General features: G+C 36.5%; 1 protein-coding gene across 2 annotated transcripts in view; it reads right to left on the reverse strand.

Annotated features, from left to right (window-relative positions):
• The window catches only part of NAALADL2 (N-acetylated alpha-linked acidic dipeptidase like 2), a 405,646-nt gene that overhangs the window by 70,455 nt on the left and 309,783 nt on the right, over positions 1-25,408 (reverse strand). For both annotated transcript variants that reach the window (XM_077184127.1, XM_077184126.1), the window contains 3 exons: positions 21,724-21,929; positions 20,108-20,227; positions 4,460-4,606 (listed from right to left, as the gene is read on the reverse strand). In XM_077184127.1, coding sequence (XP_077040242.1) covers positions 4,460-4,606; positions 20,108-20,227; positions 21,724-21,929 — 473 coding nt within the window. The remainder of the gene's footprint in view (positions 1-4,459; positions 4,607-20,107; positions 20,228-21,723; positions 21,930-25,408) is intronic.

The raw sequence follows: 25,408 nt of genomic DNA on the forward strand, positions 1-25,408 counted from the left end.
TGATGTGTCAGTCTAAGCATGTAAACACTGAAATCAAGAAACTGCTGTAAGTTTCCCCAAAGAGTGATAAAAAGGAAGAAAAGAGGGAAGGACAGGGTGGGAGGGAGGATGCAAAGGCTGATGGTAACAACCACTGAGAGGCCACATTCACTGAAGAGTTAAGATTTAGTGCCCTCTGTTTTACACCAGTGTGGGTGAAAATCACTTTTAAGGGCCCTAATGAAAGTTGAAAGTTACCTTCAGAAAGTTATGCATATTTCAACAGAAATAAAAATCATTATGCATTCTCTCTAAAGAGGATACAATCTCAAACTGTCAAAATTCTAAACTCTTCTACATATATTACATACAAATGCCTTCTATAAAGAAACCTCTTTTCATTTTTCTTCTAAATTAGCTTAGTGGTCCATGGTATTACACTACCTTGGTCTAGCCTGTGAATAATGTGACAGGTAATTTTTATACTTCTTGCCTGTACTTAAGTTTGAGTGAAGATACGGAAAACAACTTTTATGATCTAGGTGTAAAAGTAAATGTTCTGTGAGTCCTGCATACCCAAACGTGGACATCTACTATGAAATGTTTCATGATGATTATGTGTCCATCAATAAATATAAAATAAGAAGAAGGAAAAAAAAGGCAAGTTAGTAAGTTGTTGGTTATTTTTTAATAATGTGCATGTGCAGCAGTTTTTTTTTCCCCAAAGTAATAATGCTAATGTTGATGTAAACTACCACATTATCACAGAGGGGATTTAAGATTCTGTTTTATCAGACAGGAATCGTTCTTTAACAGGATGCACTGAGAAGGATGAATAATATGCAGATAACATGGAAGATCATCCAACTATAATTTAAAAAAATGGATTCCTCATGAAACTGTTGACTGCAATGACACAGAAATGGATGGTAACAGTCAATTAATTTCCATCTTGAAAAAACTCAAAATACACCTGTATCAGCTGAAGTTTGTAAATGATGGAACTCAAAACGCTGAACAGTTCAATGATGTTTGACTTACAATGCTGGAGAAAAAGTCAAATCTCTGACTGAAAAAAATGGAAAACCCAGTTTATATGTTCTCTACTATTAGGCAGCCACAGCAAGGCTCTTTTTCTCAGTCTCTGTGATTATTTGTGCTCCAGGACGTCAGCAGCACTGCTATAAACTGTGCTAGGAAAGAAGTAATCAGAATAAATTAACCTGTAACTAGGGGCTTGGACCTTTTCCCTTCAGGGAAGAAGCCCAGTACTACCCAAACACAGACCTTTTAAAAACTACTTTACCCTGTCCCCTTTCATGAAATAAAAAAGGCCATCAAAATGTTGAGTCTAGCAGAGAAAACTGCACTTTAAGGTGCTCCATCAAGAGGAAAACTAAACATGGAAAAATACAAAGATGATGCTCATACAAAAAGAAAAACAATGCAAATCTTAAGGAACTAAGGGAGAGAAGTATGAGAAACAAGGTGAGCTCTAAGTGATAGGGCAGGCACACAATCCATGTACATCCATTCAAAAATGAGAACCATCATGAATCCAAACAGAAACTGAGTGCAATCCCTGAGGTCACACACCACCATATCCAGTGTTTCCAGAGTTATTCATAATGTACAATCAGGTAAACAAGAGCTGAGCTTCAGCCATGTGAGTAAGATTATTTTGTTTACAAAGTTAAAATACCACAGGAGAGGAATTTATATCTAAGACACCAAGCAGAGTTGTGATGACCATGTCTGTTTGTCTGTTACATGCATGTATTTTCTCATTATGGAGGACATGTATATGTTATGCCTGTTACACCATTTTGGGTGTGAAAATAAACAAAACTAATATTTTCAAGAGCACAGAAATAGTCCACACATAGGGAAAGAAAATCAGAATGCACTCATCTGTGCCATGTAATTATTTCTGACATACCAATGCTCATACAATGAAATAATTTGACTGATATCCAGCTTTTCTGCAGCACAGAGAGTGGCTAAAACAAGTCTTTGATTTAACAGCTCTATTAGTTTATGTTACTCTTCCTTGTTGCTGTAAAGGCTACTGAATATGTTTCTGACACTGTTCTCTGCTGAGGTGAGGACTAATAGACTAATCATGGCTTTCAGGAGCAGAGAAACTCTGATTTGAAATCAACACTTAGGTCTCTCTCTGGAGACTCTGCACAGTCACCTAGGTGCACACTAATCATTCTCTTGAATACCATAACTCATACTGAAAGCAAAATAATCAGCAGTATTAGGATCAGCTTGTCTCCTAACATATTACTAATCAGAATGTAATGTGACCCTCATGTGATGGAAAACCCAGCACAGTGGAGGAAAGGAGGTGAGGAAAGCTTTCTTCAGCAACTGCAAGAGAATCCTTGGAAATTGGGGCAATATTATGATTTTTTCCACTTGAGAAATTCTTCCAAGTTTACTTACTTTGAGACTAAAAATGCTGCATATTTTCTGCTGGTGAATAAATGAGCTGCATTTCACCCAGTGCACTTTTACAGCAGTGGCTGAGTTCTCAGAATGCACTTTAGTGGCTCACAGACCCACCACGGGCATTTGCCAGGCAGATTTAACCTCCCCGAGGCTGTGGTTCACTGTATTACGTAATTCCAAGCCAGACAGTTTTACTTACTCTTCTGGCCTGAATGTTTCCTCTTACAACTTTTATTTCCTTGTATTTACTCCTCAGGTTCCTGTCAATGGAAGGTTTTTATAACCTTCTCTCTGCGGACTGGCATCGCTCCGACTGGGGAAGAAATGCATTTCTAAAGCTGACCTGGAGCTGCTGCTCTGGAGGAAGAATCCAAGCACAGGTCTTGGGCTTTTTAACTCCAAACCAGTATTTTCCAGCTGTGGAACAGCATCAGTTTTACCTGACACTGCATGCTGGCTGACAGGTGGGTAAAATAAACAAGTGATGTATATTCCAAAGGAAGAGTGATTCCTGAGTAGGTCACAGCAGTGAGAGAGACAGAAGAGGAAACCAACCTCACAAAATGATGACCCACAAAAGCACATCAGAACAGTCAATTTCTGAACCTGTTTGCCCAAATCTTGTTTTGCAACGAAGCTGACAAAGCTGAGGCATAGTTAAAAAAGCTGGATGGAAACAAACAAGCAAAAATCCCTCCCTGCAAACCAACAGATTTTTATCAGTCCCTAACCTGCCTAACAGAAATTCTTACAATGTTTATTAATATGGCTGTCAACACAGAATAATTTATCTGCCTTATAGTATCTGTCAATAAACAGAATCCACAATAAACAATGGCAATAAACAGTAAAGGATAAACAGATTGCTTGTTTGATAGAACATAGGAGACACAATGAGCTTATCTTCTGGAGGACTGTTAACAACCTGTACAATAAATAACAAAGATATAGCAAATAATCCAAATTTAATCATTCTGTGTGACTTCACTTTTAGGGAAAAATTCCATCCTCTTGCCAAGAGAAATTTACACATTGTGCCAAGCAGATTTATTTCTCACATAAAACAGACCTCATGGGGTCAAGGTCTCCTACAGTCTGTGAAGTGCAGTATGTCTACTTCAAGACTGCAGATTACACTTACCAAGTTTATTTCTAGGAAATGAATTTTCAAGAAGGACAAAAGCTGAATTTTTAACAAAGAACCAAATGTAGAGTGTCATGTTTAAGCAAATATAGAAATATTGTCATTTATGATTTTAATTACATTGATGAGTCATTCTGAGAGACAAAAATGCACATTTACAAGGTTAACTGAACATGAAGAATAACTTTGGATTAAAGTAGACAATAGCCAAGGGAACCTTCAATGTTCATATTGTAAATGTTGCTGGGAAATACTCACTATTTTGATATACCGAATTGTGCAGATTCTTTCTTGTGGTGTGTAGATTGTATATACACAGATCTTGAATGAAAACTATGTGGAAGGTCCAGAGGAATTTTTTGTTGTCACTTAGCAGCTATTCCACATAGGCCTTCCTTCCACCTGCCTTGCAGAAGATGATGGACTGAAAAGAGCCATGGTGTCTGGAAGACTCCAATCAAGCATACAGATCCTTACCACCAATGCTTATCCTAGAGAATCTTATTTTTCTCATGGTATGAAAATGGATATAGAGTGAATTTTGAAAATTGTCACATCCTACTGTGCAGTAAAAAAATACACATCAATACCTGATTCCTCTAAGTTGAAAACAGTCTCAAAAGTTGGGTTAGCTGACATGTAGCCTATAAAACTATCAGCAATACTAAAATTTTTAACACAACATCCTTCAATGTATATCTGTTTCTTTGAATACCATATCCCTACAAAAACACACTTTGAAGCTCTGTGGTAATCCTCTGAAGACCTAAAAAAACACACTTAGAGGAGATAAATTTCTACTACAACACAATATAACCTGAGAAAACATAATTCTGTCTTCCTGCTATTTTCATTTTTTCCATTTTTAGTCATAGCTACCTCTGATGCTCTGATGTCCTCATAGGAAAACTGGGTGGCAGGTACTCCGAGGTGGTTGATGAAATAATCTGCATCTCCCTGTATCTGCACAGAACTCACATTGGATCCTGGACATCTTGCCTTTTCCACACAGTTGAAGCTCTGGCTCTGAAAAAAAAATGAACACAAATCAAAGCCCTACTTAATTATTTGCACTCAGGCTCTTGAAGACTTGTAGCAATATCTCATTTAAACAGCATTCTTTGGGTTGAAACAACTTTAACATGGCAGAGAGTGAAGTTTGGCTGCAACACAGCTGAGCCTTTCAGAGGACAAAGAAATTCTTATCTGAGGTGGCAGGAGAGGCAAGAGAAGAATTAAGGCACTTGGAAGGCCTCATGCTGGCCAGAAGATTAGAAGGCATCGTGGTGCCTTTTGGAAGATTTTGAGATCTTCAATGGCTCCTAAGGAATCAGTTTTTATTCAGTTAATAGCATGCTCTGCCACAACAAAAAGCTGAATGGGATTATCATAGTCAATCTAAGATATGTCTGTGAAATGCTGGCAATGTAAAGAACTTCCCACAAAGTAGGGCTTAAGAGAAAAACAGAATTAAAAGGCTAAAGATACCCAATACACATTTTCTGTGTAAACAATACAATTTTTCTGTGTAGGTCTCTTAAAACAATTCTAGTCAGGGAAATCTTTGCATTTCTTTCACGTAAGTATTTAATGGTGAAATCTTATCAACAGAACTATAATAAATATGGAAACTGGAAATCAAGCCCAGACTGAGTACCATGTAATTGTGTAGCTTTTAAATCTACCAGGTAATTAAACACTTAATAAACAGTAGGCATAAAGGCTTTCAACATCTATTACAGCAAATAAGCTACTCAGGTTTCTTTTCAAGAATATTAGGAAGTTGAAGTACTGGAGATTGTTTGCATTTAGCTAACAGTTTATATAGTATAACATAACTTCCTCACCTCTACCAACAAAATTACAGGCTTTCTAGAAGAATAGCCTAAAATTGGTTCCACTTTAACACAAAAATACAGCAAATTCTGTATATTAAAGTCTCCAAGGTTATCAGGAAAATGTTAGACAGAGACAAATCTCTGTATTTCCCCATTTCAAAATTAGCATAATTATTGCTTCACAGTTTCATTTCAGTGCTGTGAATAATGCAATTGCATATTACACAGTTTAAATAAAGGCTGCAGAGTCTCGTAGAAAATTATTTTAAAATACATTCAAGAAATAGCTTCCATTTCATAAGTAATTTTGAAAGGTGGTTGTATTACTCCTTTTTTTTAATCTGTTAAGCATTTCTGCTCCTGCCATTCTTGCATACATTCACAGTAGTTCAAGGCCTGTCCAAAAAGTTCTAACAGAAATGGCAAATACCCAAACAAATTCATTGGAAAAGTTGTTTTAATAATCACAACTGTATCTCCTACAGTCTCTCAAACCCACTGCACAGCACACATCCAGGCAAAAAGCCATGGTTATGATTTTGTGCACATATCTGTGTACAAGATCCATTGTTCCTTCCAGGAATTACAAGGCAGTTAAGGATCACCCAGTGTTCTACACTGCAGCATAGATCAAACTCTCCTCACTTCACACTGCCCACCACAGCTGGTCAAGATTCGTAAGTGATGAGTAGCCTGTTCTTCCTTTAATGTTTAAAGCTCACTGAATGATGTGAAATTGTGAAATACAGCTTTGGACACTTCATTCTGAATATCCACCAACCCCCACTTCTACCAGCCTACCAAGAGCTGAAGAGATGCCTTCCTACAACAACCATGAAATTTAGTTTTTCTTATGCATGAAAGTTTATATATGAAATGTTTACAGCTTTGGTTAAGGGGACCATAAAATATGGTGGTTTGGGGGTTTTTATCACCATCCTTGACAGTATAGGATTAATATTTTTATGACAGCAATGTTCAATTCAATAGTACAGCATTTTAAGAGTTTAACTGCTTTATTCCACTTGCACTGTTCTCACACACAAGCCCAACAATAAATATTTAACCCAGCACCAATATAAGAGAATGCTTTACATGCAAGATGCTGTGCTCTTCCAATCTGTTTTTATTGTAATGCAGACTCTACAACACCAGCATTCTTCAACTCCTTGGCAACAACTGCAAAGCTCATATAGTGTGCTTTGCATTCATTAAAAAAATGAAATGTTTCCCCAGACTAATAGACCTTAAGAATAATAATGCTCTAATATTATTAAAACTAATAAAATAATTTTAAAAAATCTTTAAAAACATATCTAGAATAAACTATTAGCAACACACAACTAACTGCCATTTGAAGAGCAGCCAAACTGTATTTCTTCAGCTGGTTAGCCTTACAAGAAAAACACAGACTGGCTGTATTTAGAGCACTCAGCTGCTCAGGCTGGGCTCCACCATGTCAGTCAAACCCTTCCTTCAGACTGGAGGCAAACCAAGCCCCTGGTGAGCCAGGAATCAAGGAGTGCTTGGTGTCAGTGCAAAGATTCACATGCTATATGTAATTGAATAATTTATTTCTCTGGAGCTCATTTTGGGTGTCAGCACCCCCTTACAGGTTTATGTTACAAATTTGAGAAAATGAAGAGTACCATATGGCAAATCAAATACATTTGAGTTAGTGTCCTAAAACAAATCTGACACATCTGAAGTATAATCAAATGGGACTTCATTGCAGAACTCATTACTTAGTTCTGGTTACTACTTTTCTTTACTTGAGTCCAGCTTCACTTAAAACATTACCACCTTTTGAAAACGGATTAAAACATCTAAGGAGCTTTCAACAGGGCCAGTAAAGAATGAACAGTTATTCTTACAGTATGTCAGTGCTCTCAGCTTCAGAACTACAACAAGGAAGCTTATTCTTCATGAATAATTGATCTCTATTTCTGAGCTGAATCAGTACCTGTGTCAGGGACTGGTGCAATTAATGACTTGAGATATGAGAGACCGTCTAGAGCAAGTAAAATTGTCTAAAGGAAGAGCTACAGAATTTATTTAATTCATCACAGACCTTGTAAAAATGCAGAAATCAAGAGATTAACATATTTATTACTGTAAATATGTAAATCAACACCAACAGGTAATAAAGGCGAGAGAAAGGACTCTCAGGTCTGCGTCTCTCATCTAAAAACACCTGCCACACTCTAGCAAACAGATCATTAGAGGCAGAAGGTGTGATGGTTCTTAAAAAAATATTAATAGATGACTGCCAAAGGCTATTAAAAAAACCATGGAGCTTCTAGGAATTGCATCAATCCTATGGCAAGCCTACTTCTGTTTTCTCCCAGCTGACTATCAGGTTTGGCTACAAACACCCTGTTCTGCTCAGTCTTTATTGATTGATTATACATATTGCTATTAATGCAAATCAGCTCTTTCAGAAATGATTCAGGAGATTTAATATGGCATTTTGCCCTATATACCTCAAAGTGTTTTTCAAACCAACTAAAGGCAAGCAAGGTATCCAACATTTCTGTTTTGCCCAGTATCATAGAGCAAAACAACTACATAATACATGCACAGCATTTCCCCAATTTTGAGCCTTATCAAACTGACATGATTCAAGTATGTGCATAAAAATAATTCTAAATTATATTCATTCATTCATTCATTCTTTCTCTGTGTAGGAAAAGAAAAGCTAAATGTGGTGGTGATAATTAATATGCTATAGATGGAGAGTAGTTGTGGTTTAAATAGCCTGAATGTTACACACCACTGATGTGATGTATTTGCCTATTTATACAATGTGATCATTTGATTACCTGATTAAAGCTACACCATGAAATCTTATGAGGTAGAGTGACTAAACCTTGCTGCATTTAATTAATGTTATATTAAGATTGAAGTGATTAATTAAAAATGAATAAAATGTCGGTTCCTTACTTCCTTAGCAATTTTTCCTTCCCACTTACACATATCTTCATTTAAACATGTATGAAGCCTTACTGAAAATATCTAAAATCTTAACATGGTTTAATGACCTTTAAGGGTAACATGAAGACTCTGGTGAAATTCTGTAGCCCTGCAAACTCAGTCACAGGAAAGAGAAATTTAAATCTCAGAAATTGCCCCTGGTTTGGGTTCCTCAGGACTACCACAGTGAAGTGAGAGATGTTCCCTGCACACACACACATATTCCACTGAGAGGAACTTGTCACCAGGGAAAAACAACTCCCTCGAGAATTGTGTTTATTGAAAGTCATCAGGGACAAGGAATTCAGCACCATCTGAATCCCTCTGATACTCGTGGACACTGCAGGTGATGCTCAAACAAATCACTAAAACCCCAGGGATTCCCATTAGACAATCTAAATTCCCCCACCACCAAATTACTCTGTGTTTTCATACACAAAAGCACCACACCTGGAAATTCCAAGAGTAAACAGCTTTTTTAGGCTGTGCAGGAAGGTAGAACCGCATTTTCACAAGGAAAAAAAACCAAAAAACCTGCCTTTTAGATAAACCTGATGGCTTTAACATATTTGTTCTTTCAAAAAGCCTGCAGGTATTCTGCATGACAGAGAAGGCTTTTCCACCCAGAGGGGAAGAAGAAACTGAAAATGGTGACAAACACAATACTTTCAAAAGGTCAGGTCAAGCCAAGATTAGCCAAGACCCAGTTCTGATATTGTATTCAAATTTCTACTGAACCAAGGAAAAGTCAGTTTACCTAAGAAACACAACCTGCTGAAAATAAAACTCCAGTTGTACCTTTCAAAATTGTGAGAAGCAAATTTTGCATTTCAATAGTGACTTCCTAAAAAAATGGGAAATTACAATACCAGTGGTTATAAATAATGCATGGAGAAATATCTGTGCTTGGAACAAAAAATTTAAATATATTGCTGCATGTTATACTACTTTGCAAAATGGAGTTATTTTTTATTTAGCTTACAGCTAGAAAAACATGAGACAAACTTAATCCTGTAATTCTTGTTCAAGGCTTTGGTTTCTGTTAAGAAATATTTGCATACCTTTAAATATTTGTCTTATTTTTTAAAAAAAACATAACTATCAGTGTAAAGTCTTTAAAATAAATGGTACCTCACAGGACTAAATCACATTTTAGATGCAAAAGTTACATCAAACTGGTAGGAAATACAAAAGCAAGGTAATAAAAAATTATATAGTGTAAATTTAATTTTCTACCCTGCACTTTTTCTACATTTAACTTTATCTACTCACAGTCTTTCTCTGATTCCTGATGCTTGTTACATGATTCTGAATTACATTTATCCTTCCTATAACCAAATTGAAGTCCCATGCCTCATTGAGTCAAATGTACCTGTTGCCAACACTCAGCCAAACTGCTAGGAATTTTAATGGCTTTTTTAAGGAAGGTAAAAATCAAGCAAGTATGTTCCCATTTGATAAGAGATTTTCAGAGCAATCAAATATTTAAAGCTAAAATTACATAGCATGAATTATATAAGTGGCAAGACTGCAATGGGAATGCCATCAGCAGTTCCAAGTATCTCAGTACCTTAAAAATATAAAGTTTAAAAAAAAATTGAGAAACTGTTGCACACACCTTTGGTAGCTGTGTTTCTCCAAAGTATCCACTTACCCCAGAAAATACTGCATTAGAACTTCTTCTGTATTTTTCAGCAGCACAGGAAAAGGCAAACTCTCCAAAACTTTAAAGTGACTTTAAAGACTGAATTTCCATGACCACAGGCTCAGCCTCACTATTCAGTGAGTTACACTTATTGATGGTAAATTTCAGGAAACTGCTTAAAATTGTACTGCCTTATGATGGACAGGCCAGAAAATACTGTATCAAGAGGGAACCTGTCTCCATACCCAAAAATCAAAACATCAGGTGCTTTTTCCTTTAGAGCTTATGCATTTTGATCTAATTTGAATAGAAATGATTTTTGACCATTTGCATTTGTAACTGAAGGATCCAGTCAATCTGTTTTTTGATAATGCAAAAATTAAAACTCTCCTGGACTTAATGGTCCTCAAGCTTTTTCTTGCTGTGTTTGTATCACAGTTGTCAGAACTTAGGCCCACAGCTGGGTGTAATGTGGATACTACAGTTTGTAACTACTCTAATTTACTACAGTTTTTAACTACTCTATTTTACTACAGTTTGTGACTACTCTATTTTACTACAGTTTGTGACTACTCTATTTTACATTTTTCCCAACCATCAGCATTCCCATGTCATGTTTTCTGAGCTACAAAGAATTCAGATATGTGGGATTTCTACCAGAAATGTTTGCTAGCACCACTTCCCAAACACCAGCACTTGCCAGCGTGCAAACCAGCTCAGCAGACACCCTCATGAGCTTCATCATCAGGCTGACCCAGAAAAGCAGATCTCTGCATGGGTCAGGGGTTTCTCCCACCTTGCTGAGTTCTTCAATCTGCTGTTTATGAACACAACTTAAACTCATGCGTTTCACTAGGAAAAAAATAAAAGAAAATAATTTATCCTTGTCCTGTATATTACATGTCTCATATTCCCTGCTCCTCCACATGTATTCCCAATATCCAATACAATATCAGCTCTTTTAAGGGATCCAAGAATCCTGTGGAATCATCCTGCTCATCTCTAACAATGCACACACAGAGGCAGGACAGACCCCAACACCACATTACCCAGTCAAGAGGGGACCCATCTACACAACCATGGTATAGCCAGTGCAACAGCCAGGTTTCTTTCAGTGGGGGAGAAATTTGCCATCAAAATCTCTGACTTTATTACTGTAACCAAAGACCAAATTTCAGTTGTAATAGACACAAATGAAGAAGCTTTTTTATGGCACAGAACACTGAAAATCAGTGATTCTTTGAAGAACTCTCTTGACACACGGGTAACGATGGCAAATCTTCTCTCATGGCACCAGCGTGGAACAAGGCCAGAGAAATTTACTGCTGACAAAGTTTTACCTTGCTCTGAAACCTGCAGTCTGACACTGAAACTTCTTAATAGCAGCTATGCATGAACAAATCACCCCCTTCAAGCCACACACAAAACCTATTTTTCAGTCTTTGAAATGAAAGTCACTCCCACCATTGCATACGGACCATGAAGGTCAATAAACCACCATCATATTTTTCACATAAAAACCCTCTTCTGGACTTCAATGGGAATTGAGCAAATGGTATAATAACAGTATTTGCACTTAAGAGATCAAGTATCTGTAGAAATTGAATTTTTCAGGAAGATAATCACAAAGCAGATTTATTAAAGTGTGTCAGCACCACAAATGCAGGTCTCTAGGCTCCACTGAGAGATAAATTAAATGATCCAAAAGATGTCAAATGATTTTATTTTTACAGCAGTGGGGTACTGTAATACTCTTTTCCTGACTGGATTCTTCCAACTTTTATCTACTTAAACCACAAGAAAGAGTTCTTGCCTCTGTACAGCAAAACAAGACCGGCAGGGAAAGAAGAGAAAACCTTGGAGAAGAGAAAACCTGAGAGAAGGGAAAGGCATATGGTCAAATGACTTTTTCTTTCTGGCTTCCATAGAAGCTCACTTGAACTTGGTTTCAAGAACCATGAAATATTAGGGCTTGGGAGAAGAACTTCAACTACTTGAATAAAATGTGGTTTTAACCAGAACCTGGTTAAAACATGGATTCTAACATGAATCTGATCTAGTCCAAGGAACTTTGAAAAGCTTTTCAACAAAACACACAGTAGTCAGCTATCACCCAAAACTCATCATACATCTAAATGATGTGTTTCTTTGTGCTCTGAAAATTAGGATTATTATCTGAGATCTTTCCAATACCTAAGCAAAGCATTGAACAGGGATACTGTAATTTCTATGTACTGTCAAGTACTACAAGACTAAAAACACATTTAAATTTTGTTAAGGAAATGTGGAGTTTTATTAATAAGTTTTCAGGGATATGTCACTGCTTTTTCATAGAAAACAGGGAAATCGAGAAAGGCTGATAATGTGTTTTATTTCAGAACTGATCAGCAGACTTCTACAGACAACTGATAGTTTCTAACTACTGCACAATATAATTTAATTAAAATATCTATAACGTTATATTTCAGGTTTCATCCTCCAAATTCTGATCTTTAAAAGTTAATTCTGATGCAATAAAATTGAACTTTCTGAAACAATGCTTACACAGTCTGTAAGGGAGAAATGTTTGCACTGCACAAATTGAGAAAACAAATTGACATATCCTGTAAAGTGCAATCTAAAGCTATTTACTCTGGTAAGGAAGACTAATGAATGCTACATATATATATATATATATTTCTGAGAATACTAAATAATACAGCATCTACATGAATTTTCAAAGGTGCAGATTCTAGTCAGCAGTGTGGAAAAAAATTACTTCACAACCCAATATATTTTAATGGGCTAAAGCTATTGAAACGCATAAACATGAGCTCATTTTTTCCTCAATATTAAATCTTTCTCTGTGCACTCCACTTGCCAGAGTTTGTATCTCTGGCCTCACTGCTATAATTGCATATGCAAATAATTGTATGGATAGAAGCTCCCTTCTAGTGCTGAATCACCTGTTGAAGGTAGAGCACTGAGCCTTTTTTTAAGTAATTATACAGTAATTACCTAATCAAAACATGGATGTTACAAAGCAGAGGAGCCAGCAGCTCTCCTAAACTCCTTTTGAAAGAAAACTTAAAGCATTTAAAGTGTTAAAATAGAAGGCTACAAAAGAAGTTTTGAAATCCCTTTCAATGCTCTGCCAGGAGACAAAGGTTGGAGCTGCGTGACCTTTAGCTGCCAAAAGAAAGCTTTTTGCACAACCTCCAGGAAAACTATTTCTTGCATTTTGGCTTTTCCTGACATCTGAGATTATCTGCTGTAAAATTTTCTCTGTTCTATTCAGTGAAGTCCCATTCTGTGTGCACTTCAAGACAGGAGTAATGCTATGGGAATTGTGGCTCTTTGACTCAGTAAATAAAAATCCCTCTCAACTATGTTACTAATTAAAACCTCAGGAATAATTTGGAAAATACAGGTATTTTCCACATATATTAAACTGGCTTGAAATTGCTTTTGAAGTTTCACATTCCCTGTTTATGGTGTCCCAAAAGTCTCCCTTCTAGCTCTGTTTAGTCTTTTTATTTACACTAGACAAGACATCATCACCAGAATCTGCTTGTGGTATACAGATGGAGAATTAACAAACCAGGCAAATCCCAGAATAATTCAAGTTTATGCTTGTGATTATTCAAACTATCACAGTTTTAAATGGATTTGGAATGATTTTCCTCACACCTGGTTTTAAAGAATTCATCAAAGGTTTTCTAACTTCTTGCCAATAAATTTGCCTAAGTTAAAATTTTAAGATGTTTTTTTGCTTTTTGATGACTGACCAGGTGAGGTGTTTGGGGATTTCTTTTTTTTTTCCCTTCCTAAATTTGAGTATTTCTTATAAAAGTATGTCTAAACAAGAGACACAGAAGTTCAATTAACAGCCTTAAAGCAATCAAGCTTTTGTTTTCACATGTAAGAGCTGTTACTGCAACAACACTGTGAAATAAAAGGGGGGGCAAATTTATGTAACAAAAATATGCCAATCACCACAATTTTGAGTTGATTTTTAAACCTGAACCCTAGAAGAGACATAAGAGTCCTCCAAGCATGACAAGGCTCCATGTTAAAAGAGAAACTTCCAACCTCAAAATCTCTCAACATGAGCAAGAATTCCAGACTCTTTCCTGCACCCACTGGAGCTCCGGTCAACATTTTCACCTCAGTTACTGGTTTACCATTCTACAGAGGTACTTCTACTCTTCCTGGGAAAAATAGCTTGAAAAACACCCAAACTGAAACAAAAAACCCCAAAGAAACAACAACAAAACACCCCCATTCAAACCAAAAACTCCCACACCTTCCCAGGTTTCTACAAACCTTCCGTTCTTCCCACTCCTCTGACTTCTGTAACCTGCTCAGTGCTCTATGAAACAGCTCACAATTTTACAACATAAAAGAGAGGCACATCATGTAAAAACAACCATCTTCCTGCTTGTCCAATCAATCCCAGCCCCAAGGCACACTGAGGCAGGGGGAGCAGAATGTGTCAAAGAGCACCTGGAACCCTCTCCCTGGCAGGAGTGAGGTTCAGCACGCTCAGGCCACACTGATGCTTCTGGCAAGGTTAAATACATATGGCATTACTGAAAATAGGTCACCTTTTTATTTATAACAAACAAATGGTCTGCTTTTCACTACCCAGGTGCTTTTTTTTTCCAATTAAGATGTGCAGACTGAGGAGTAAATTGTGCTGCACAAGAGTTTGATTCTTTTTCTATGACATGCAGAACTAAAGCCCATGGATGCAGCTGTTTTGGATCAAAAAACACTAAACAGACTGTTTGTACATTACACATTTCAGTTTATATTAATTTCTTATCAATTCTGATTTAGAGGAGCTTTCTTTCTTTCTGGTTATTTGGCCATACACCTGATTTCTGCATGTGCATTTCTTTCCCATGGGCTGTTTGTGTAGTACAGCTTATACCTATTGAGTCAATTTAATTTCATTCAGCAACACAGTTAATAATGATGAGAGAAATATCAAGAGAAACTTTCAATGATTTCTGTTTATGTAGAAACTTTAAAATATCCAGAGCTCAATCTATCTTCTTTTGTAAGAATTGAAAGTTTACTTTTAAACTCTCTACTTGAAAGGTTTTTCTATCGCTAAGAAAACATCTTTCTATTATCATGAAAAAGTCAGTTCTGAAGGGAAATAATCAAGATGAAATTAAACAAAAGAGTATTTAGACAGAAGTGAAGTTAATTTTTCTAATACTGTAGTCTGGCTAAAGTGTTTGGAAAGGAAAAACAATTCCCTTACATGGTACAGCTCATTATATGAGACAATATTAACTCAGTTGGGCAATAGAAAACTTAAACCAAACCCCATTTTTGCAGCAAAAAAGGAATTGCTTACCTACTCCAGTACCACACCTGAACGTAATAAAATATTCAGATTTATTCAGTTTCATCCACAAGGGCTATTGAAATAGACATTTACATTTCAAACCAAGAAAACCTTTCTGAAAATATACATCATTTACATCTCTATTAGAAATCTATGTAAATACAAGGAAGGACATGGAAGCAGAAAGCTCGAGTCATCAGGAACAAAGGAATTGTTCTCCAGTAAGAACACAGCTGGAAAACTCATTCATTACTACATTATGCTTTGCTAACAAACTCTTTTCTCCACATTTGACATTAATAGTATTTTCATAACAGCAAAATATATGAGTAGGTTAAATTACTCACTGTCTGAATTGTCATTAAAGTAATAAAATTATTCTATTTTGAAGAGTGAAAAAATATGTAACAGTGGACAAAGCAGCATTTTATGAAAAGGAAAAAGTGGCCAGAAGATGCAAACAAAACCTCCTGCAAATCAAATCCCTCATTAAATGAAACATTTCACACTGGAGAAGCAGCATCTTAATTAATTTAATAGAACTGTCAATGAAGTATTGCCAATTATATTAACAGAATCATTCTAACACAGTTAGGGATTCCTGAGATAGAAGTTTGCAGCATAAACTTCTGATTCTCAAAGAGATTTTCCTTTGCTCTCAACACAAACATAAAAAGTAAAACCAGCAATCAAATCTCACACTAAAAGTGATAATTGGTAAAGACTGAAAGCTCATGGGGAAGCAATAGTCTTCTGTTATAAGACCTAGAACAAGCAATTCAAATAATCATGTTTTTCTTATTTACAACTACTGATATATGACACTAGGAGATTCCCTATTAATGCTGACAATCTTAAAAAAATGAGAAACACATAGAAGCTGGAAGAAGAGAATTGATGCTGACATTAATGTAAGATTTTATTTTTTTTAAATAAAGAAATAATGATAGTAACATCTATGCAGAAGTTTATCTTTGGCTCTACTTCATAAAGAAAAAAGAACTTTCTGTCAATAACACCAGCTTTAAATGTAGAGATGTTTTAAGCCTTTTGCTCCATTAGTGGAAACAAATACTTATATATAGCATGGAACAATACTTGGCACAGTCATTTTTAATGATCAACTCGTTCATCAATAGCTGTAAATCACTCCTTTCCTGGGGAGACAGGAGCAGTAAGTTCTGTTGGGCTCAGCAGTAACAGCAGACTTGGAGTCTGATGGTCACACAATCAGTTAAAAGACAACAGCAATGAATTTATGGTTCATAATAACTTTTTTTTTTTCTTTGTGACATGTCCATTATAGAAAAAATCATTAATGGCCTTATTTACAGAGAATGAATCCCAGCCTTGAACAAACCCAATTTACCAATGACACTCTGCCAACAAATGCTGATTCACCAACTGAGCAAGCGAATTAACCATCATTTTCTGTACAAAATAACAGTAGACAAAAATATAACTTGGCAGTCCTTCCCTCTTGTTAATGTGGACACTAATTAGTTATATAAAAAATATTTGAATTAAATATGTCAAGGTCTCAGAACTGTTTGAGTTCCTCTTTGCTTAATTAATCCAAATATTTAAATTCGCTTCTTCGTGTAATTTGGTGTTTCAACCAGAATCCCACAGACAGGCATATAAAATTATTATTTGCAGTCTGCTTATGAAACTCCCTTTTGAAACCTGCAACTAATATGAAGATATAATCCCTTTATACAAACCATTCTTTAAGAAACATGGTCTCTGGTAATTAGCCAAGCACTTATTCTATTCTCTGATTGCCAGACCTCACATAGCAGACAAGTTATTAGGTTTCCTGATTCTTCTTTTCATTGTTGATGTTAGAAAATCCTTACAAATATTATTTCAGCTAAAACTTCTTTCCTAATTTTCCCAGAAATTAAGGGGAAAAAGATATTGTGGAAGCTGCAGTGATTAGCAATTGTCCAATATTTTATTTTATTTTAAAAAACAAGAGAGAAAGCAAACACTGCTGTGTGCATTGGCCCATCTTAGTTTGCTATTTTCCCACAGTTCTTTTTAAATTATGTTCCTTGCAGCATCCACAGAGTGCTCTGCACTTAGTGTGATTATTACTTGTGTTCTCTTTCACAGGATGAACTACAGGTTTGTTTTTTTTCATTGTTATCCCCAGGATCCTAGCATTTATACTCTGTAGGCTTTTCTAACATAAATTAATTTTCCCTAAGAATACATTCTCCCTCTCTTTCACACACAACTTTAGCACTACAGTGAGCACTGAACAAAACCCAAAAAATGGTGAGATTTCAGTCTCCCTTAGCTGCAAACAATGTTACAACCCTGTTTAGCAATAGAAGGAAAAATAATGCCTGACAGTTTCTTTTGTTGTGGGCTAAAAATGGACTTACAAAAATTATGAGTTCTACCATTGAATCCATAGGCACAGTTCAAGATCTTCCATGTATTCACAAATTATGGAAAACTTCTATCCAACTAAACAAGACAGGCTAATCTATCTTTTAATTTTAAAATGGACTGATATCATTAATTCTAAATCATTCTTTTCTGTTCTAACCTATATTCAGAGCTCACAAAAATTAAAATTATCCTCTTCTCTCATTAGAACTTTTAAGCTCTGCAACTCGCACCTGGTAGCAAGAATCTCATGTGAACAGACTCACAATTTCTTCAAGATGAGATGAGCTCCAAAAAGTCACATCTCAGCCCATTTGCAGTGTCATAACTTACAGGTAATCTGTAATTACATTGTCTTCCTGGCAAGTGCTGGAAGTAATATCAATATTCTTTATAAGCAGATCAGTCTTCCAGAGAAAATCTCCTGGACACATGGCAAACTGTGAGTGCCCATGGGAACACACCAGGATCTGTGCTTGGCTGCTCCATCACTGTCAGTAATTTGATATGAATTCAGAAATCTAGCCAGCATTTGGAAGCAATAACTCCTATAAATCTTTTTAATGCCACAAACTGTATGACAGTTATTTTAATTACAAATACTAATATCCTACAGAAAGGAAAGCCATACAGATAAAATGCTCACATGCATTTTATCCTTTACTTTTTAAATGGGGCTTTAGGATAAACATGAAGAAGGGATGCACTCTCAAAATTAAAGAATCAGAAGTGAGATGGAAGGTATTTACTGGGACTTAAAAAAAAAAGAAAAAAAGACATTCCAGTCACGTTTTATTAATTAACAGGTGCAAGGCAAGGCTGCTAAGAGGGGCTCCTTCCATGCTGCTGAACAGAACACAACTGCTATTACAAGAATTACAAAATATTATTTAACACCACAGAAATAAACAGAAGTTTGCTTCCTTTTCAAAACAGAGGGCATGAATGTAATGCTCATACTAATATGGCATTTATTAGGATGAAAAAATTGAGTCTTAATAAACTGATAGATAATAAAGAGACTGCTGCAAAGCTCCAGACAATTTAGTTTTCAGATCACTGTCATAGATTGTGTTGTACAGACAAAGAAATAAAATGAGAAAAAACCAAATAGCTCAAGGATAATAATAAACTTACTCCCCTAAATGGCAAATACTTGTTTTAATGGAGATAGAACTGCCAACACCACTAGGTTAGCAAAAGGCTAGCAACTTTTCAGGGTAGTATTTCTTACAAATACAATAGCTAACACTGATAACAAAATTTGAATTGACATATCCATAACACCTGCAGACTCACATATATAAATAATTTTCCACAAATGGAAGCTTTTTTTCCTCTGAAATGATGTTGCCTCACAGTTTTCATAATACTTACAGAGAATAAATCATAAATAATAAATTCTTTCCATGAGGAAATTACCACTTAGACACTGAACAGGAGAAGTGCTTAAGACATTGCTAAGAAGCAATTTACTGATATCATTTTACTAACTTAGTTGAACAATTGCCAAGCCAGATCAGTCTTAAACTGCATTTAATCCAAGATGCAGCTTTGAGGAGTGTTTTTTACCAAATGCTTCAGAGGCAAGTGAAATAAACATCAGAGTAAGTATTCATTTGGCAAACATACAGAAAAATACATCTAAAAACATAATTTATGGAAGTGAAATTGAACTCCATTTTATGCATACCATTTCACACTGGTTTTGTAGTTTTAGAACGTGCCTTACACCATTTTCCATTCATGTAAAATATTGACAAATTCAGAAAGCTCAGGAGCAGCAGTGGGGTCATTAGTTGAAGGCCTGTGTGCCCTTACAGATGTGGAATGTTCTGACTCCAGATGAGCTGCACAGGCATGGCTGAGCACTGAACCTGACATACTCACTTCAGACAGAATTTATTATGGTAGGAGCAACACTCTCCCTGTGTGTCATGTTACATCTGGTAAATATACAGGTTTAAATGCAAACTGAGAAACAGTCTGGAAAGACCTGATTAGGATGAGAAAAATGTGCTCTGTGCTGAAGAATAACAAATATGTTACTTTAAAGCTGCCAAAAGGTAAAAAAGCTGTAGGGCATGCAAGTATGCTCAGACCTTGTCTAACAAACAGGTGAAACAAGCTATTCCTTCCAACCTCTCAATCTATTATTTTTTAAAATAAAATTTACCCTGTTTACTTAAAAAAAACCCCAAAACAGTTCATGTGTATCTGTGAGGTTAAAATTCTTAAATGAAATAACGACCTATTGCTGTGTAATGTCAACTGATCTCAACCATGTAACCTCATAAACTACAGGTGAAACCAAATATTTTATTTCTAACCTCTGCTGCCAGCTGCTGAAGAGAAGGGGATGCCACGGGCCGTAGGGTCGAGTTGCCTGTGACTGGATTATGGAGGCTGATGTAGGCCACAACATTTCTTTGAAGAATGCTCCTGAGATCCTACAACACAAGCATAAAAATGGTTACTACCCTGCATCATTATAATTAAGGCTGGTTTTGTTCTTTTGGTTGCTTCTAGGGGAAAACTGCACCCTACATTTCCATCCTCTGTGATTCCTCGAGTATTAGTTAACTACTGCTTCTCACAATATGCTCTTGTAAACTTCAAAGGATCTCTCAGTGCTATTTCTCTCTATAGCAGAAGTTATAATTCCATTTCACACATCATCTAAAGAAAATGCAAACAGGTCTGGGAGGAATTAAAAATTACTACACTTGTAAGGCCAAAAATGCAAACATTACACACTGTGAAACAACATGATGGCCTTTTAAACTTATGCCTTACAGAAGACAAACTTCAAAAGCAATCATTATCAACAGTTAAATGGACTCAAACGTTCAGAGACAAAACTCAGATTTGAATTGCATAACTTTCCCAGTGTTTTCATTTTATTATTTTTTTAGACTATAAAAATAGCATGTACAAACTGTTTCAATTATTATCTCTTTTTTAAAAGGATCCCCTTTGCCTTCTCAGTAATGAGTTCCTCTTTGCATGAAGTGGCTCTTTATATTGAACAGAAGGGGTGTAATGCAATTACATCTGATGCAAAGCTGACTTGAAGTGGAACTAAACAAATTTTGCTTCCAGCCTGGATCTTTTCAATTTGATTTTTTCACCCCCTCTTGTTTCTGAAGAATAATCATGTTGGAAGTATGAAATCTCAATGAGGGCTAGCTGCTTCTTATGCATGGTAAAAAGCAATTAACTCTTTATTTTATCTACTGTTTTAATTCATTGAACCATTAGAGTTGGAAAAGAGGCCATGAAATTCTCTGCCTAGAAGAGTAGCAACTCCTTTAATTTATGACCTGAAGTCTACTTTAGCCATGTATGATCATCAATACTTTTTGAGGTATTTTCTTTCAACCAGCTGATTCCCATTCTGTTCAAAGTAAGAGCCCAAGGAATTGTCTGTCTGGGACTGTGTCCAGCTCCTCAGCTCAGACCTGTGAGAAGTGAATCAGCACTAGCCATGGAGACACTGCTAGGTTTGTTTAATTCATGTGAACCATAGCACGGTTCTCTTCTTTCTCTCTTGATTCACTTCTCTTCACACTAAGCCAATAGATGAAAAATTATTAAATATTAAACCCTCAAGAAGGTGAAAAAGCTTTCTAAGCTCTTTCTGTGCCTGTGCTGTTTTTTGAGGTTTTCCTCCCTCTGTCAAACCCTGTCAATGCCCTTTCACAAAGCTGTGCAGCACCAGGGAGGGAAAGCAGCTCCCAAGGGTGCTGTACGTGCAACCTCCCCAGCCATGGCAACATCCTGGCACCTCTTTAGCCCAGGAACGCCTCAATTACCCTGGACTGGCTGTGCAGTACATGAATGAACACAGACAGACCTCAGAGGGCAGCTAATGAGCCACAATTCCCACGTGGTAATTTCCCATGTTCAGCAGAAGGAACGCTCCGTGCAGTGAGAGCAGTTTTACCTCAGCCCACTCGTAGGAGCCGACGTTCCCCAGGGCTGTTCCTCCCCACGAGCAGAAGAGCAGGGTCCTGTCAGGCCTCCAGCCCCTCCTCACCTCTGGCATCAGGGCTTGGAGCAGGGCAGTGATCACAGCAGTGCTGCTGGCCCAGCCTTGCCCACCATGGCCCTGCAAACTGCTGTGATGGCTGCCAATGATGATGTATCTGTCTGAAATGAGGAATAAAAAAAAACTGAAAAACAAACTTTTTTTTTTTTCTGGATACTCAGATTAAAAGAATTCCAAACAACCCTAAAAATGAACTGTATTAGTAGTGTGTAATGTCATTAATGCAACAAAATCCGTCAACAAAAAAGTATATGATGACATGCAAGACAATCATACAACAATCATACACAAAACTGTGAGTGCTACTTAAAAATTAACTAGTAGATAAATCCATGTGTACAGTTTCCTAAATTAATCCCCATACCTTTGCCTTCCATGTTTGCTTATTGCTCTCCTTAAAGATCTGATATAGACCATTTTTTATAGACCATCATGCTCAGAGTAGTGTTATGAAAAAAACACAAAAAAATAAGCAGGAAATGCTCCTCAATAAACATCAGCATCCAGAAAAAAAAAAACCAAAACAAAACAAACCAACCAAAAAAACAAAAAACCAAAAGGTGTGGCAGTACAGTGGGAAACAAAGAAAATACACAAAGTATTAGTACTCCCTCACCTGGAAGACTGTGTTCAGTGCTCACCAACCTATCTCAAAAAAGACATGGCAGAAACAGCAGTGGAGCAGCTGGCAAGCAGATTAGAGATGATCAGGACTTAGCCTTATGTGGAAGGAGACAATAAAATACCTGGACTGCAAGTTTGGAGAGGAGACATGACACAGGGATAGAGATAATGAATGATACAGGTATGGTAAGTCACACCTAGCAGCTGTGTTAATGCTGGAAGAAAGCATTTTATAGAATGAAAGGCAAGACTTTCAGCCTGAAATAAAAAAATATGCCTGTGGTTGCTCACTGAAAAAAAACAAACCAAAAAACAAACACACTTTTTTTTTTCCAGAAAAATAAAATTAAATCTTAATCACTCGAGGCATTATATATAACCCTAATACCACTCACAAGGGAGGAAAATCCCCTTATTTTACTCCAGAACCAATGATGTGTTATATCCCATTAAATAACACGACCGACTGGTGTGACTGAGGCCTGTCAAGAAGTCCAAGCAGAATTATTCTGAACAAGGTATTAAACTATTAGACCTCCTCTGTGAGATGAATTTACAACCCTCTTTGAAGGATTGTTTACTGGTTTTGCTCTGATATTTTGTAAAGTCTCCATCTGGCCCAGATCTAGACTTTTAAAGGTGTTTTTTTCCCCTATTTCAGGATATCAATAGAAAACATGAGAACAGTTATCAGCAGTGAGGAACAGTGGTGCCAGACCCACAGCAACCCCTGAGTGTCATTTGGGTTCCAAAAAGTGGAAAAGTTTTCTTTTTCTTTCTTTAACCAAGTGAACTCATTCACCTGCTGTCAGTTGATCACAATGCAGCAACAGATTGCTGCACATTGCCCACATCTTGTATTTGCTTATAAAATTAAAATATCTACTCAGTATGTTTTGCAGTGACTGCTGCCTGGGAAGAATATTAATAGAACACTTTGATTAAAAAAGCATTCTCTATCAAACTGGAGTTTACCAGCATTGTTCAACAAAATATTTGAACATGTTGTTTGATAAGGAATCAAAAATGCTTTACAAAGAGATGATTTTTAATGTACCCGTAATACAATATTTTCAATCAACTTTAGGGGTGTGTAGGTATGGAAATGAGAATTTCTTTCTAAAAACAGATATGCAAAGTGTCAACCTAGATTTACATAATAATTTAATGTAACAAAATGAAATCTAAATCATATAATTTTGCATCTTGTGTGTTGCACCAGGATATGCTTAATTATAGGTTGCATTGACAATGAAAAAAACATAGGATTTTCAACTCATTAAATAACAGGAATTAGGAACCCAAATGAATGGCCTTACACGCCTCTAGGTCATTAATGGAAGTGCCACTAACACAGGGGGATCAGGCAGGATCAATGCTTTCCTGTGTAATAATTTCTGTTTAGCCTGTGAACAGACCATGTGAGAGGAGAGACACTTTATTAGAATAATACAGGATATTTTGATTGAGAAGGAAGCATCAACTTGCTGCTGGAGATGCCAGCTGAATGAGCAGGAGCAAAACATAGCAGCTGGTGCCTCCTTTGAAATTGTTCATCTTTGCACATCTCTCCCTCAGACAGAGGCAGAGCCCTAAAGCAAATGACTGCAGGAAAAGCAGGGGAGAAAGGATGGTCATGCTTGCAGAGGCTGCAGCTGTCCTTTCTCAGAATCACATGGCAAAAATGAAAAGAAGAGAAAGAACTGGAGATAGAGGAAAAAATACCCATCAGGTACCCTTGAAGGTGATAAGACAGGATAGTGTTCAGGTTAGTGATGGGCTGGACAACAGGGATTTATCATTAAAAAGAGTTTCTTTATCCTGGCTTCTCTTGTTATACATCCCAACTTCAACCATGTCCAAGAGAGCTATAAAATCAGTGTTGTTACGTTTTTTGGTTTTTAAAATGTTACCAACTATCACATTTCATCTATTCCTAATGATTTTAACATCTTAGTTACACTTCAGATGCTCGTTCTTACTCCTCAGATCAAATGCCAGCTAACGTCAGCATCACAGAGATGTGCTTGTCTCTATGTGTGTGTTTGGTGGTCTTTAAGCAAAAAGTAATAAATTCTACCCTTGGTGATGCTCTGCAGTCTTTCATTAAGCACTAAAGATAAATTTTGCCTTCTTTCTGCACTTCTGTGAACATAAAGGTGAATATTTCATGTGTATGAAACGAGCAAAACCCCATCAAAATGACAGAGAATCAATGCCATGAAAATATCAAGATTCAAAGCAGTTGAGGAGGAATGACTGTAGTGTCAACCAGGAAGAGCAGAGAAAGAAAAAAAGGTTTAACATTGATTGTGTACAAAATATTACAGAGCATCAGACATTTAACTTGTGCCTTCACTAGAAGACACTTCTTATGGCTCTTGTTGAGCCAGACATCCATGGGACAAGCTGCTGCCATCCAGGCACTGCTACTGACTTCAATTTTTTTATATCTCCTTGGATACCTAAAGTTCAGCACATATTGGCCAACCTCCAAAAAAGTAGTTTTGATTAAAAATGTAATAATAAGATGAAAGGTTCTGGTATAGAGGAGATAGAAGACTTGTTAAACAGAAACTGAAGCACACTTTTTATTCTTTCTCTTGCCTCTGTTTCACAAATTCAGAAGACAGAATGTCTAAACATGGCAGTTTCTGCCTTTCCAACTCCATGACAGCTATTTGCAAAACATTAATAATAGCAGACTGGTAACTTCAAATTCATGAAGGAAATTAAATCCTTCACAGAAACTAAATTCTTTGCTAATTGTTTCCTCTGTTGCTTTAAACAAGCCAAAAGTCTGGTGAGAAGCATACAGTTCTGCATGCACAAAACTGAGTTGTTATTTCACCAACAGGAATAAAATTTCTCCACCTCCTTCATTCCATTACTAAAGATATGAAACGACTGGCCTACCCCCTAAGGGACTGTAAATAAATTTCCATCTTTTCTTCAC

The sequence above is a fragment of the Agelaius phoeniceus genome, chromosome 10, assembly GCF_051311805.1.
Source record: "Agelaius phoeniceus isolate bAgePho1 chromosome 10, bAgePho1.hap1, whole genome shotgun sequence".
NCBI classification, from domain to species: domain Eukaryota; kingdom Metazoa; phylum Chordata; class Aves; order Passeriformes; family Icteridae; genus Agelaius; species Agelaius phoeniceus.